This window comes from Stegostoma tigrinum, chromosome 2 (genome assembly GCF_030684315.1).
Source record: "Stegostoma tigrinum isolate sSteTig4 chromosome 2, sSteTig4.hap1, whole genome shotgun sequence".
Taxonomy (NCBI): Eukaryota; Metazoa; Chordata; class Chondrichthyes; order Orectolobiformes; family Stegostomatidae; genus Stegostoma; species Stegostoma tigrinum.
The window spans coordinates 123,309,539-123,322,629 of NC_081355.1; the positions used below are offsets into that span (position 1 = coordinate 123,309,539).

The 13,091-nt window shown below is 39.0% G+C and overlaps 1 protein-coding gene across 8 annotated transcripts in view; it reads right to left on the bottom strand.

Annotated features, from left to right (window-relative positions):
* The window catches only part of abi1a (abl-interactor 1a), a 101,339-nt gene that overhangs the window by 59,660 nt on the left and 28,588 nt on the right, over positions 1 to 13,091 (bottom strand). For all 8 annotated transcript variants that reach the window (XM_048554561.2, XM_048554575.2, XM_048554552.2 and 5 more), the window contains exon 2: positions 7,531 to 7,698. In XM_048554561.2, coding sequence (XP_048410518.1) covers positions 7,531 to 7,698 — 168 coding nt within the window. The remainder of the gene's footprint in view (positions 1 to 7,530; positions 7,699 to 13,091) is intronic.

Genomic DNA, 13,091 nt, shown 5'->3' on the forward strand with positions numbered 1-13,091 from the left:
GACGACATGCAGATCAGAGAATATTGCACATAATCCACAACGTGAGGTTGAGCACATTTCTTATAAAAGATCACATTTGGGCTCAATATAGAAGAGCAAAAAACATTTAAGATGAACGCACATGAATGACAGCATAAAAAGCATTCAGCATAGGGCTTCCCAGAAGTGAGTCAGAATTTGGGATGGAAAGTTGAGACAACTATTACCGTAGAGTTCCCACAGAATGAACAGTTGCAAGGCAGCTTTAAATCCCAAACTTGTTTTAAACTCTGGATGTGGTCTACATGACTTCCTGTTGGCCTAGTCCATGCTTTAGGAAAAATGCTTGACCTTACATGCATTTCAAAACTGCTAACAAAATCCATAGCCTTCTCCAATCTACATCCTATAAATCCACTATTCTTGCCCTCAGCCCTGCCTCCTTTCACAGGTCTACAACATTCAGTTCTCAGATCTTTCAGCCTTAATAAGTGTGTTCTGGTAGAATGCAGTTTGACAGCCCAATTTGGGTCCCAGTAGCACATTAACTTCAATCACTAGCATCAATGCCATGGTTAAACTATTTCTACAAGTGCACAGAATACAAAAGTGGGCTTTTGCACCCTATTCAACTTCAAACCCAACAGTGCCAACGCCACCTTCCACCTCTGAACACTGCTTCAGAAAACAAAGCAGCTTTAACAAAGCATTTCACTTTTCTTTTCATTTTTAAATGCAGTCAAATTCTCTGTACATCTGGTCTTACCACTGCTATTTAACTTTGACAATTCAACTAGATGAAGATTACACTCAACACAGCACGACTTTCCACCTCAACAAAATCACCTTTTATGAACAAACATCTTTGGCTGTTTTTATCCTGTAGCTCAGCATCAATAACAGCCTAACTGCATTATTTTACATCTCCATCAGCAAGGTCCTCATTTGCACTTGGTCTTAACACTAGTCTCCACACCAATAATAATTAGGTCTGCAGCAATGACCTTGTGAACTTCTAAACACACATCCAAACTTTACACTGACTTCAACTGTGTTTATTAGGTTATACCCATATATCGTACATTGGGTAACTAGGCACAGTTTGACTACACTCCCCTAACTGTACTTTTACCAACTCAAATGGGCAACAGAGAAAGGATGTACAAGTTTAGATGTAGCACCTGTAGTACTTGTAAGAGATTTCAACCACTGAACCGTGCTCAATACAGTTCCTTCCACACGATACAACACTGGCTCATGCAAATTTGCTCATATCTGCATAGTAATGGCAATGGACACCAAAATTACAATATGTCAGTGTTAGTGGCCAACAGTGTGCACGAGTCAGGTTCACTGACCATTCATCCTTCAGGTAAACAGAAGTTGCAATTCTCAGAATAAAAATTATAGCCTTGCAGTTGATTGGATTGATATCTTCCATTTTCAAGTGATCACAGGTTTGCATTCCTAAGTTAGCTGCTGTAGAGCCAATTCAGCAAAGGCAAAATTCATATAAGTTCTACATACTAAGTTGCCCACTGATGGTGGTGTAAGGTAGTCTTTGCAAATACTTCCTCACTATAAATCGGCAATACACCCATTGTATATAGTGAAGCTCTGGCACAATTCAACCACAATGTTTAGATTTGTTAATGGCACAAGGTTTTTTTTGGGAAACTGCCAGGCAGTGTCAAAAGAAAGCAAATAAAGCTTAGCAACTCCGACTATTTCACAAAAAATTAAGTAAAATTAACAGCTACAGTGATCTAGGAATAGTCTGCTTCATACAACTAAGCACTATTATCTATGAGATCCAGGGAGTACAACGATACAAAGTCACAAGTGAACAGAACTCTCCTGCTCCACTCAGACTAGTTTCAAAATAAGCATCCTGCATCTTGGTTACAAATTGCTGCAGGAATAAATAGCTAAAACCATTTGACCCAACATTTAAAAATCCACATTGAAGTAAACATATAGTAGTGATATTAGTCAGTTCAAATCACATTAAAAATTTTAGTCTTTGCAGTGAGCCAAAAATGTTGAACATTGGCAACATTGGGATGTTCAAAACAGTAGCCAAATAGTATTCTATCAATAATTTTTTCCCTTCAGATATTCTCCCCACCCACCCCCACTAAAAAAAAATTGGATCAAGAGTTTTTTTTTTAATAAAATCTTCCCTTGAAAGCTTGGAAAAAAATGTAACGCACTTTCAAAATCTGGCTGCATTAAATAACCCCTGCAGAATTGGAAACCAATTCACACCTCCACATCCAAATGATTTGATGACGACTATACCGGAACACTAGAACCAGCAATACAATTTAAAACATTTCCTGGCTACTAAAACTCACATTAGGTACGGCATTCTGTTTACTATTTCACTGTAGACAAGGCACATACCAAGTTTAAAAGGCACTCAATTTGGAAATTACATTTGAATAACTGAAAGAGATTTACTGCTAAAGATATGCTATCCTACGCCATAGGTTAAAAAGTCATGTCACAAATTACAGTTGCGCACCATAAAATAAAATCAGTTAGTTAGTGTAATTTTTTGGTCATCAAGTTTTTGCTTGCCTGCTGATGGAAAGTAGTAGCTCAAATCAGTATTTCTTGGACTATAGTTGAAGTCTTTCCCAGGTAAAGTACAAGATCATGGGATCAGAAAGGAAGCATATAGTAACTGATTTATGCATAGAGGGGAAGAGACAGAAGGAGAACTTGCATCAAGCAAAAATGGAAGCTCTCCTTAAAATATTTTTTAAACAGTAAATTACTAAAATTAAACTTCCTGAATTTTGTAAACAAATTTAGTAAAGTTCAGCACAGCGCAAGCAGCATCATTCAACATTAAATACCAGAGACATTCCAATCTACTTTTTAGTTCAACATTTCCTAGATGAAAATTAGAAGATTACTTATTTGATTGATGTCATACCAAGTTTTGAAGTGAGCAAGGTAACCAAGTTATTCCTTATCAACAATCAGAAATCATTGCTGAAAATTAAATGAGACAGCAGGATCAGGTTCAGTCAATCCACCATCAACTGCCTGACTGAGAAATGAAGACAAGGTACCAGAGGGCTACTACGAAAAATCATTCTCCAGCAACAGGACAGAAATTAATTCACAGTAGTACATTGGTGAAATCTTGTAGTTGAAAGTTAAAAAGGTTGAGAACTAATCAAGTATTCCTGAGCAAATATAAAATATATGCTATGCCATGCATAAATCTGAAGTTCAAAAGTCACTGAAATACTTTGGTTTTTAACAATTTCACCTACCATTCACCAAGTTCACAAGTAGGTCTTCAGAAAAATAAGTCCAGTACACACGGGTCCTCCAGAAAGTAAAATGGAGTGCATTCTTTACTAGCTGACCATTCCTTACCTTCTTATTGCCAGTACTTAACATTTCCCTCATCTAGCAGCACACACTTCTAAACAAAATCTGATGATCTCATACCAAAGCCACAGTTCTAGTTAGTACATTCTCAAAAGTTACTGCACATCATTAGTCATACTGACTCTCCACAACGTCAGGGCACCCAGGCCAAGGTGCTCTCACGATATGGCAGCGAACACTTTTCCAAAAATAAAAGTTGAATCAAGGATAGTCAGAATGGATTTGCAGAAGACCAGTATAATTTAACTTTACATTTTGAGGAATAACAAGTATGGATTAAAGAGATGGGCTAGGTGACAATTTTCTTTCCGAACATTCATGAAATGTGAACATCACTGGCTAGGCCAGCTTTTTCTGTTCATCTCCAATGGTCTTTCAGAAGGTAGTGGTGGTGAAAAATTCTCAATTCAGAGTCATACATCATGGAAACAGACCCTTTGGTCCAACTCGTCCAATGCCAAGCAACTTTCCCAAACTAAACTGGTTTCACTTGCCCACAGTTTGCCCACGTCCCTCTAAACCTTTGTTCATGTGCCTGTCCAAATGCTTTTAAAATGTTGTAACTGTACCTGCATCTACCACTTCCTGTGGCAATTTATTCTATATATGAGCCACCTGCATGGAGAAATTGTCTCTCAGATCCCTTTTAAGTCTTTCTCCTGGTACCTTAAACCTATGCCTTCTGAGGTTGTTTACTTGCTCATCAAGCTGGCTCGTTCTCATTCCATTTCATCACCACACTAGGTAACATAAGTGGAGCTTTCAATGAAGCGATGTTATTCTACTCCACTTTGAATTCATAGTGTCTAGTTAGTATTGGCGAGTACTGTCATTTCCAGTTTTGATCTGGTTGGGTTTGTACATAGGGTCTAATTAGGTTTGTTGATTGCATTATGGGCAGAGAACCATGCCTCTATGAATTCCTATGCACGGATATGCTTGGCTTGGGGTGCTATGGTTACCTTGCCCCAGTTGTCTTTACCTGACATATGCCTCCTCCTTATTCTTGAGGAGAACACTGGTATTCATCCATTGGTCCCTCCTCTAACCAGTCTTAACCTTCACTCTAACAGGAACATAATGCCAAGTTCTCATTAACTCACTTTTGAAGTTCACAAATTTTCCCCAGCAATTTGACAGAAATGAAACATGGCAACTAAAATTAAGAGCAACTATACTGCAGTGGATCTGCAATCACATGCAAAAATCAGACCAGGATTTGAAAACCGATTTAAAATTTCCTACAGTACTATGAACCAGAATGGTTTCTTTCAAAAATAAAAAAGAAATTAAATCTTTAGTTCCGTACTAACCAATACTATGAGAGATTTATTAATTTATTGAGTTCAACCTCTGCAAATTGCCATGCTGGCAATGGATTGGTGCGCCCAAGAAGATCAACCAGAGTCTGTGAATCTCCAGTCAGTAACTATCACAATACTAGCATTTGCTCAAGACACCCAAGCATCTTGATGCCAAAACTGCAACACTACACACTTTCTGTATCCACCATGTGGTAGGAAGCAGGATCTGATAAAGTAGAGCTTAATGGGTATTTGTTAGATGGTCACTGATGCACTTGAATAGCTTATTCCTATACCAATAACAAAAATGTTACAGTTCTAGTACCCAAGATGGAAGACTGGTTTCCTCAAGGCACAAATATCGTATGAAAATTAAGCATGAAGACACAAGAGGCTTGCAAACTTGATATTTCAAAGGGTTAATAATAAAACAATTTCTATTAGTTGAGCAAAGATCGCTGGAACATAAATTTAACTTGAAAAGATTAAGCTAGGTAGTTCCAGCCTAAAAAAGTACAGAACTTCCTGGTCATTTTCTGCACCAGGCCTTAAAATTCTTCATCTTGCCCTTTTCACCATCATATGTGCCTAGACCTTAAGTTCTGTATAATGCATGTACTCAGCTCCATTTCCAATAATGGACTGAAAAGGACCACAAAAATTAGTTATTTTAGCAGTTTATTTCTTTAAAACTACCTTCTACAAAAATGTTAGAGAGTGTAAGGGAGAAGTTGGGAAGCTGAGATAAACAGGCAGGGAGGAAAGGGAGAAGGGGGAATTGGTGGTGTGTGAGAGCTTGCTGTCAGTGGACGTGACCTATTTTCTGCTATAGTATCTAGCAGTGACTCCCACCCTCCTCTCTTCTACCACTCCCTTTGTCTTTTGCCCTGGACACTCATCAGTTGAAACTGCTCCTCTTCCTTTCCATCCCCTCTGCATTTTGCAACAAAAACAGTGCCCTTCAGTTTCAAAGGGTTCGTGCTCAACTCAATGTTGACTAGTTCTTTCTCTCTCTCTCCACAGATGCTGCCAGACCTGCAGTTTCTCCAGCACTCTACATATTCCATCAGAGAGCACGTGTCTGGTACAAAATGCTCAAAAATCCTTTTATAGCACAATGCAGATCATGGGGAGGTCCAGGTTTTAATTACTTCCAAAAAGAGGGCAGCATGACAAATTTAAGTTTATTCACAGAATACAAATAAGTCACATTATTTTGAAAAAGAATTAATCCACAAAAGGTACGCAAGAGTTTGTAAAGTCATCACAGCATTTTTTGTAGAAAGTAAGACACCGGAGTACATTTTAATATTTATTCTCTGTATTCAATACTCATCCAAATCATTCACATGTAGCAATTTTTTTGCATAAATTTACAGTTTACAAGGTCAATTCACATGGCATTCCAAGTGCTGCAATGCCTTTACTAAAGAGAAACGACTGGAAAAAGCTGACTTAGTTTTGGTTTTTATTCAGCCATTTGATCTTTGTAATTTCTTATTAACAAAGTCATATTTACAAATTCTGTTCCATACTTTGCCATAACAATTAGATTATTTGCTTAATTCCATGATCATTGGGCCATGAATCCACAGACTATGACTGCCATACATTGGCATGGAAATTAAAGAAGATTATAGAATGATAACATGAATTGACATGAGGAACTGAAGTCTAAACATTACAGCCATGTACAATGTAGCGATTCAGGCTTATCAAAAATGTAGATAATCCAGTTAGTCTAGACACCAACCCATAACACCCTAGCCCTTCACAACCTACCAAGTTAGTTTTAACAGGACTGACGAACAGCAAAGCTCCATAAAAGTTGACCAACTCTAAATGCTACAAGACTGTGAAAGCAAACAAACAAAGCAGCTTTTAACTTGACAGGAGCAGCAAGAACAATCCTGCAGGACATTATCCATTGCCTGGCAAGCAGCTAACCTGATCTCTGTCAATAACAGATCAACAATCAAGAAACAAAGGCCTACACAAAAAAAATTCTCCTTTCCATACAGTCTACATTTGTGTTACAAACTAGTTAAGTATGAAGGATGTATTGTAGAGCCTAATTCTGTTGCCATTGGGACTGAAAGCACATGCATTTTCAACAGAAATGATTCAATAAAAGATAAACAGTGGAATTTTCCAGACTTATTTCAAAATATAAAAGGATGCCCTGGTGTCAGACATACCATTGGGTACTGAAATTCAGTGAAAAGCAGAATTTTAATATTTAAACTTGAAATTGCATAAATAAATTTTAGATTATTCTAGTAATTTTACAAAACCTGTGCAGGAATAAAATTAAGTATAAACTGTTTCAAATTTAACAAGTCTGTTCCCAACTACCATCAGAAAGAGATCGAAAGGCATAATTATCTGCATCCAAGAGTTTACAGAATGTTAAAATGAAATTCGAAGAGTAAATAAAGGGAGCCCAATAAAACTAAAATCACATCAAATTACATCATAGTATGACACTATTGGTACAAAAATGCCAAGGAAGTAGTGTAAATATCAAAGCATTGGTAATTATTCGACTGCTTAAACTACAGCATCCAAATTTATTAGAATCAATTCCAAAGCAGAAAATTGTTTTCTCCTCAACTCCAAAAAGCAAACTGCAATTACTTTTAATCTGGTTACAAGCACTATTAAATATGATAAATAGTGTGTTGCACAAATAATTATTGTAGCCAGCTGTAGATGCCTAAAAAAGGTCCAAAAAAGTGTAAAATAAAAACTTAATACTTCAAACATTAATATCTGCTAATTTTCAAAAAAAGTGTTTGTACAATTGTATTCCTCCCTCATGGAGGAATTTAGTTACCTGAGAGATATGGTTAATGGAAGATTCCATTCTCCGGAGCTGAGAGGCTTGAATATCCAACAACTGGAGCACATTGTTTGCCAAAGCATTTATCTGGTAAGCAACACTCGCAAGGGACTGGGTGGTATATGCTTTTGTCTCCTCAAGGGCCTTTCTCTTGTCTTGGGCCTAGAACAAAAAGAACACTTGGGTCTGAATTTCTATAGCATTTCACAAAATATTAATTTCATTATTTTAAATCTAGGAATGTCAGGGAGTACAGCAATAGCAAACTAACATTTTGCACAACTCATTGAAAAGTTACTAACTAAGACTGCGTTGCAACTAGCCATTTGAAAAAGGTCTGTCAAAGTGATAAGTAAAAACTTGAAGTCTTATGTGGATTAGGTTCTACTTTATAAGGTTAACACTGAGAACACAAGCTTCTGGCAGCAAGACAGCTTCTATCTCTACCAAGTAAGAGAAAGTACAGTGTAAAACTGCCATTCGAACAGCCCATGTTGAGGACATATCTTTGCATGACAAAAAAAATTAATCTGCAAAAAGGCAATCAAAGCATCAATCCTAACAACGTGAGAAAAAAAACGGGAAGAAACGTAACTGCAGATGTTTGCAAAGTCCAAATTAAAACTTGCATTTCTAAAAGTAAAATTCACTTTTCACACAAAGAGCTAATCACAAGCAGCTGATTATCAATGTTGTTACTCGGAGATGTTTCAAATCAAGTGTTACAAACAGCTTTATCAACACCAAGTGCTGTAACCAAGTAAATTCTGGTGGTGTATCAATTATGGTCTCCATTGATCAGTGTTCAGCAAACCTGCCATCATTTTTTAAAAAGAAAGCATTTACAATTTAATTTTCATCCATTTTAACTGTTGGCAGACCTTAGTTGAACATGGCAGGAACCTAGGTTACCAGAGTGTGAAGTTTAAGGAATCCTCATCATTGCACTTTCTGGATGAACACGCACAAATGCGACATGGAACGTTCCTTACACCTTTAGCCCAAACTGCCTCACTCAAATGTATACCAATACGAACAGTACCCACTTCCTTCACTGCAGATTTACAAATGTCTTTAATGGCATGAAGAGCACGTCTCTTAAAATCCATGCCACTAATAGTTATGAATATTTATTGTATCTTCCTCCAATCATCTCAATGATGAAAGCTGTCTTTTCTTAGCAGCAATCAACTTATCAGGCAGGGGAGGCACTGTGGCCTAGTGATTAGCACTGCAGCCTCAGTGCCAGGAACTGGGTTTGATTCCAGCCTCGGGCGACTGCCCACATGGAGTTTGCACATTCTCCCAGTTTCTGTGCGCGTTTCCTCCGGGTGCTCCAGTTTCCTCCCACAGTCCAAAGATGTGCAGGCTAGTTGGATCGGCCATGCTAAACTACCTGTAGTGTTCAGGGGTGAGCGGGTTATAGGGGGATGGGTCTGGGTGGGAAGCTTCAAGGGGCGGTGTGGACTTGGTGGGCCAAAGGGCCTGTTTCCACACTGTAGGGAATCTAATCAAATGTCAAAGTGGTGTCAGCCAAATACACATTGGCAAAACAAGGTGCTTTAGTACTTTACTGCACTGTGAAACAAGGTGCAGTCCAATATATTATTAGAAATTAATTAGTCCTATGACCAAATATTTGCAATAGGACTCTACACAGATTCACAGACACACTGTCAGTTTCCACAGAACTGAGTAAGTAATCGACCCCAGAAACTAACTTCACCCTGTATGTAGAGCAACGTTCCACTGCAGTGTGGAACAAAATCAGAGCTCTATGGGTCATACAATTTACAGCTCTCAGTGTAAAAACAGCGTAATTATTGCAGTTGTGTCCCACATCCTAGCACCATGGTTCTCCTATCAGTTTCAGGAGGAACTGTAAGTGTTGAGAAAGAAAAAAAAAAAGTGAGGGAGCAGGAAAGGCCATAATTTGGAAGATTAGCCACCTGAGGACATCTTAGGCCACTCCGAAATTGCAGCAATTGAGTCAAGTTCAACATCACACCAGCCTGACACGACCTAAAAAGCTAAACCTTGCAATTCTGAACAAGAATGAGCCCATTCACACACAATCATTAGTGCTATTGTGGAAGAGACCATTTGACCTATCATGCCCACACCAGCTTGTTAAACAACCATTACCTACTCCTACTGTTTTAGGAATTCCTCTATATCCATTTTTTTTAAAATCCAAATCAGCCATTCTCTTAACATTCCGCCAGCCAAAATGCAGCACTTGACCGCAGTGAAACTCATTTGCCACCTGTCTGCTCACTCCACCAACTTGGTACATGTCCTTATTGAGTCCTATACTGCCCTCTTCATTTTGCAATTCTTCCAAAATGCATGTCATCTACAACCTTCAAAATTGTCTCGGTTAAGATCTAGATAGTACAAAAGGTCCCAATACTAACTTTTGAACTCCACTACAAATCTACCCCTGGACCATTAAAAAATCCATCGATCATTACTTTCTGCTTCTCATCACTCGACCATCCAAATTTGTTTCCATGTTGTAACTGATCCTTTTATCCCATGACCTATAAATCTTCAAGTCTGTTGTGCGGAACTGCGTCAAAAACCGACTGAAGTTAAAAAAAATGTAGCTTTTGAAGTTTTATTGACACAATGTCCTCATCCCATGAATGGAAAAAAGAAATTCACATGAAAAACTGGCTGGCCAGCATTGGCCTGTCCCCATCTGCCCTCAAAGGTGGGGAGCTGTTTTCTTGAACCACTACAGTCCACCTGTTGTGGGTTAACTCAATGTCATTAGGGAGGAAATTCCAGGATTTAGACCCAGCAGTGAAGGAATGGCAATATATTTGCAGGTTAGGATGGTGTGTGACTTGGAGGCGATACAATGTGTGTGATACTACACAACTTTAATAAGTTCATAGATTGAAAGAATCAGCAGTAACTCTTCCTGTAATAAACCATTTAAGATGAAAAATGCAAGGAGAAACTGTTAAAGAAATGAGAAACATTGTAAATTAATCATCTCTGAAGAAACAACTGTTGAGAGAGAACAGATAACTTGTTAACCTGATGCCTCATGACAAAATTGGCAATTAAGTGCACACAGAATGAATGCTTTTAAGTAAGTGGGGTTAATTGCAGGAAGAGCTGTGTTTTGAACAGAACGTAACAAGAAACAGGCGAGATATTTCTCATGGAGGTAACCAGCTACAGACTTGGTCTCCAGAATGATTAATCAATGTTGGCAATGAAAGAATCTACTGAATTATCAATAATGTTACAGTACAAACTTGAAGAGAAAACTATATAAAGATCCAATACCAGAACAGGGCTTGTAGCGGAGCTTTGAAGTACAACAGTAGCACAAACAAGAACCAAACCCCGAATACTTGGAGACAGATACCATGAGTGGAATTGTGGCCAAGTTCCAACATTAGTCTGGTAACAGCCAAGTTGGATTGTACAGCTTAATTTTGCTTATTTGAGGGGCCTTATTTCGGTTCCTACATGCAATAAAGTTTAAAAATCATAGTTTTAATACTTGAGATGGGAGAGAGATAGTGGGAACTGCAGATGCTGGAGAATCTGAGATAACAAAGTGTGGAGCTGGATGAACACAGCAGGCCAAGCAGCATCCTAGGAGCACAAAAGCTGACATTTCGTGCCTAGACCCTTATTGCCCGAGAGATTTCTTGGTAAGTACCCAATTAAAGGACGCTCATTTTCCCACATATCTGTTGCCCTTGTCCTTCTGGATGGAAGTGGTCATTGATTTGGAAAGTGCCATTCTAAGGACCTTTGCTGAATTTATGCAGTACATCTTGTCGATACTGGTAGTTCAGCCAATTTGCATTAATGAAATCTGTTATAGCAGTAATGCAGTTAATGAATAGTGGACACTATTCAGATAACACAAACTTTCTGCCGTACAGGTATAGCAATTTAGCACAAGGCCATGCAAGAACACAGCTATCGCATTATAGAAGTACCTATAGTTCACTGCTGCTACCAACCAGCGACGGTGGACAGAGTAGATGCTTGTGGATGTGGGCAAGTGGGCAGCTTTGCCTTGGAGGGTGTCATGTTTCTTGACTGTGGCTGGAGCTGCACTCATCCAGGCAACTGGGGAGTATTCCATCACACTCTTTTCTTGTGCCTTGTAGATGGTAGACAGGCAGAGAGTTATCCACTACAATATTCCTAGCCTCTGACCTGTTCTTATAGCCACTGTTTATGCAGCAAGTTCACTTCAGTTTCTGGTCAATGGTTATGCACAGGATGTTGATAGTAGAGTATTTTGAGAAGGTAACACCAATGAACATCAAGAACAGGAGTTAGGCCATCTGTTATTGGAATGGTCATAGCCTGGTACGTGCGTGGTGCAAGTGTTACTTGCCACTTTTCCATTCAAAGCCAGGTCACGTTGCAATTAAACACTGACTACTACATTATCTGGACATTACACAAAGACCATCCCCAGTTATGACCTTTATGACAAAAGAGAGTAAGGCAGCTGCTGTTCATTGGGCCTTGGACACAATCCTGATGAACTCCTGCAGATGTGCCCTGGAACTGAGAATGATGCCCTCCAACAACCACAATTATCTTTGTGACAGGTAGGACTCCAACCAGCAGACAGTCTATCCCCGATACAGACTGATTCCAGTTTCACTCTGGATCCTCGGTACCACACTCCATCAAATGTGGCTTTGTCAAGAGCTAACCACCTCTCACCTCACTTCTGCAACAACTTTTTTGTCCATATTTGGACCAGGGCTGTAATGAGGTCAGGAGCAGAGCAGCCCCGGCAGAACTCAAAATGTGAATGTCAACAGCATTACACTTTGTGCCCATTATCTTCTCAAACTCTAGCAACTTAGTTTGTTAAAGGGGGATTTCCCTTGGACAAATTCATGGCAACTCTTCTTAATTAACCCCTTTATTCCATGTAACTATAAAATTCTACCCTGAATGACAGTCTCCAGACACTTCCTTACCACTAACCTTACTATTTATTTTGTAAAGCTAGAATAGTGAGTAGAGTGGGTTCTTTCTTGATTATGTGTTTTGAAATCTGTCGCGACTAAACTTTGAGAATATACACCATTGGTACCAAGTTAGCCTGGAGCAGCGTTTTTTTTTAAAAACAGCACTAACACTACTATTTTCTGGGTCTGCAGACAGTAAGGTGCAGAGACAGCCTGTAGTAGAGTGATCTGCTCTTCCCATTGGTTGTGGGAGATGGGGGAGTTTTTCATTTTACTGATTATGACATCTGCAGGAAGTGTGTTTGTTTGGAATCCTGTCAGAAGGCATGAATCAGTTGGAGCAGCAGTTACAAATTTACAGAAGTAAGGGGTGTGATGGATAGCTGCTGTACAAAGGGAGAAAAATTATAGTCAGGTAGATGAGTTACTGCCAGGAAAAGCCATAAGAGAAAGGCAGGTCATATGGGAGTCACCTGTGGCAATCTCCATTTCAAACAGGTACAGTTTTGGAAAGCCTAGGGGATAATGGACACTCAGGGGAATACAGCAAGGACAGCCAGGTTTCTGGTACCAAGGCTGGCTTTA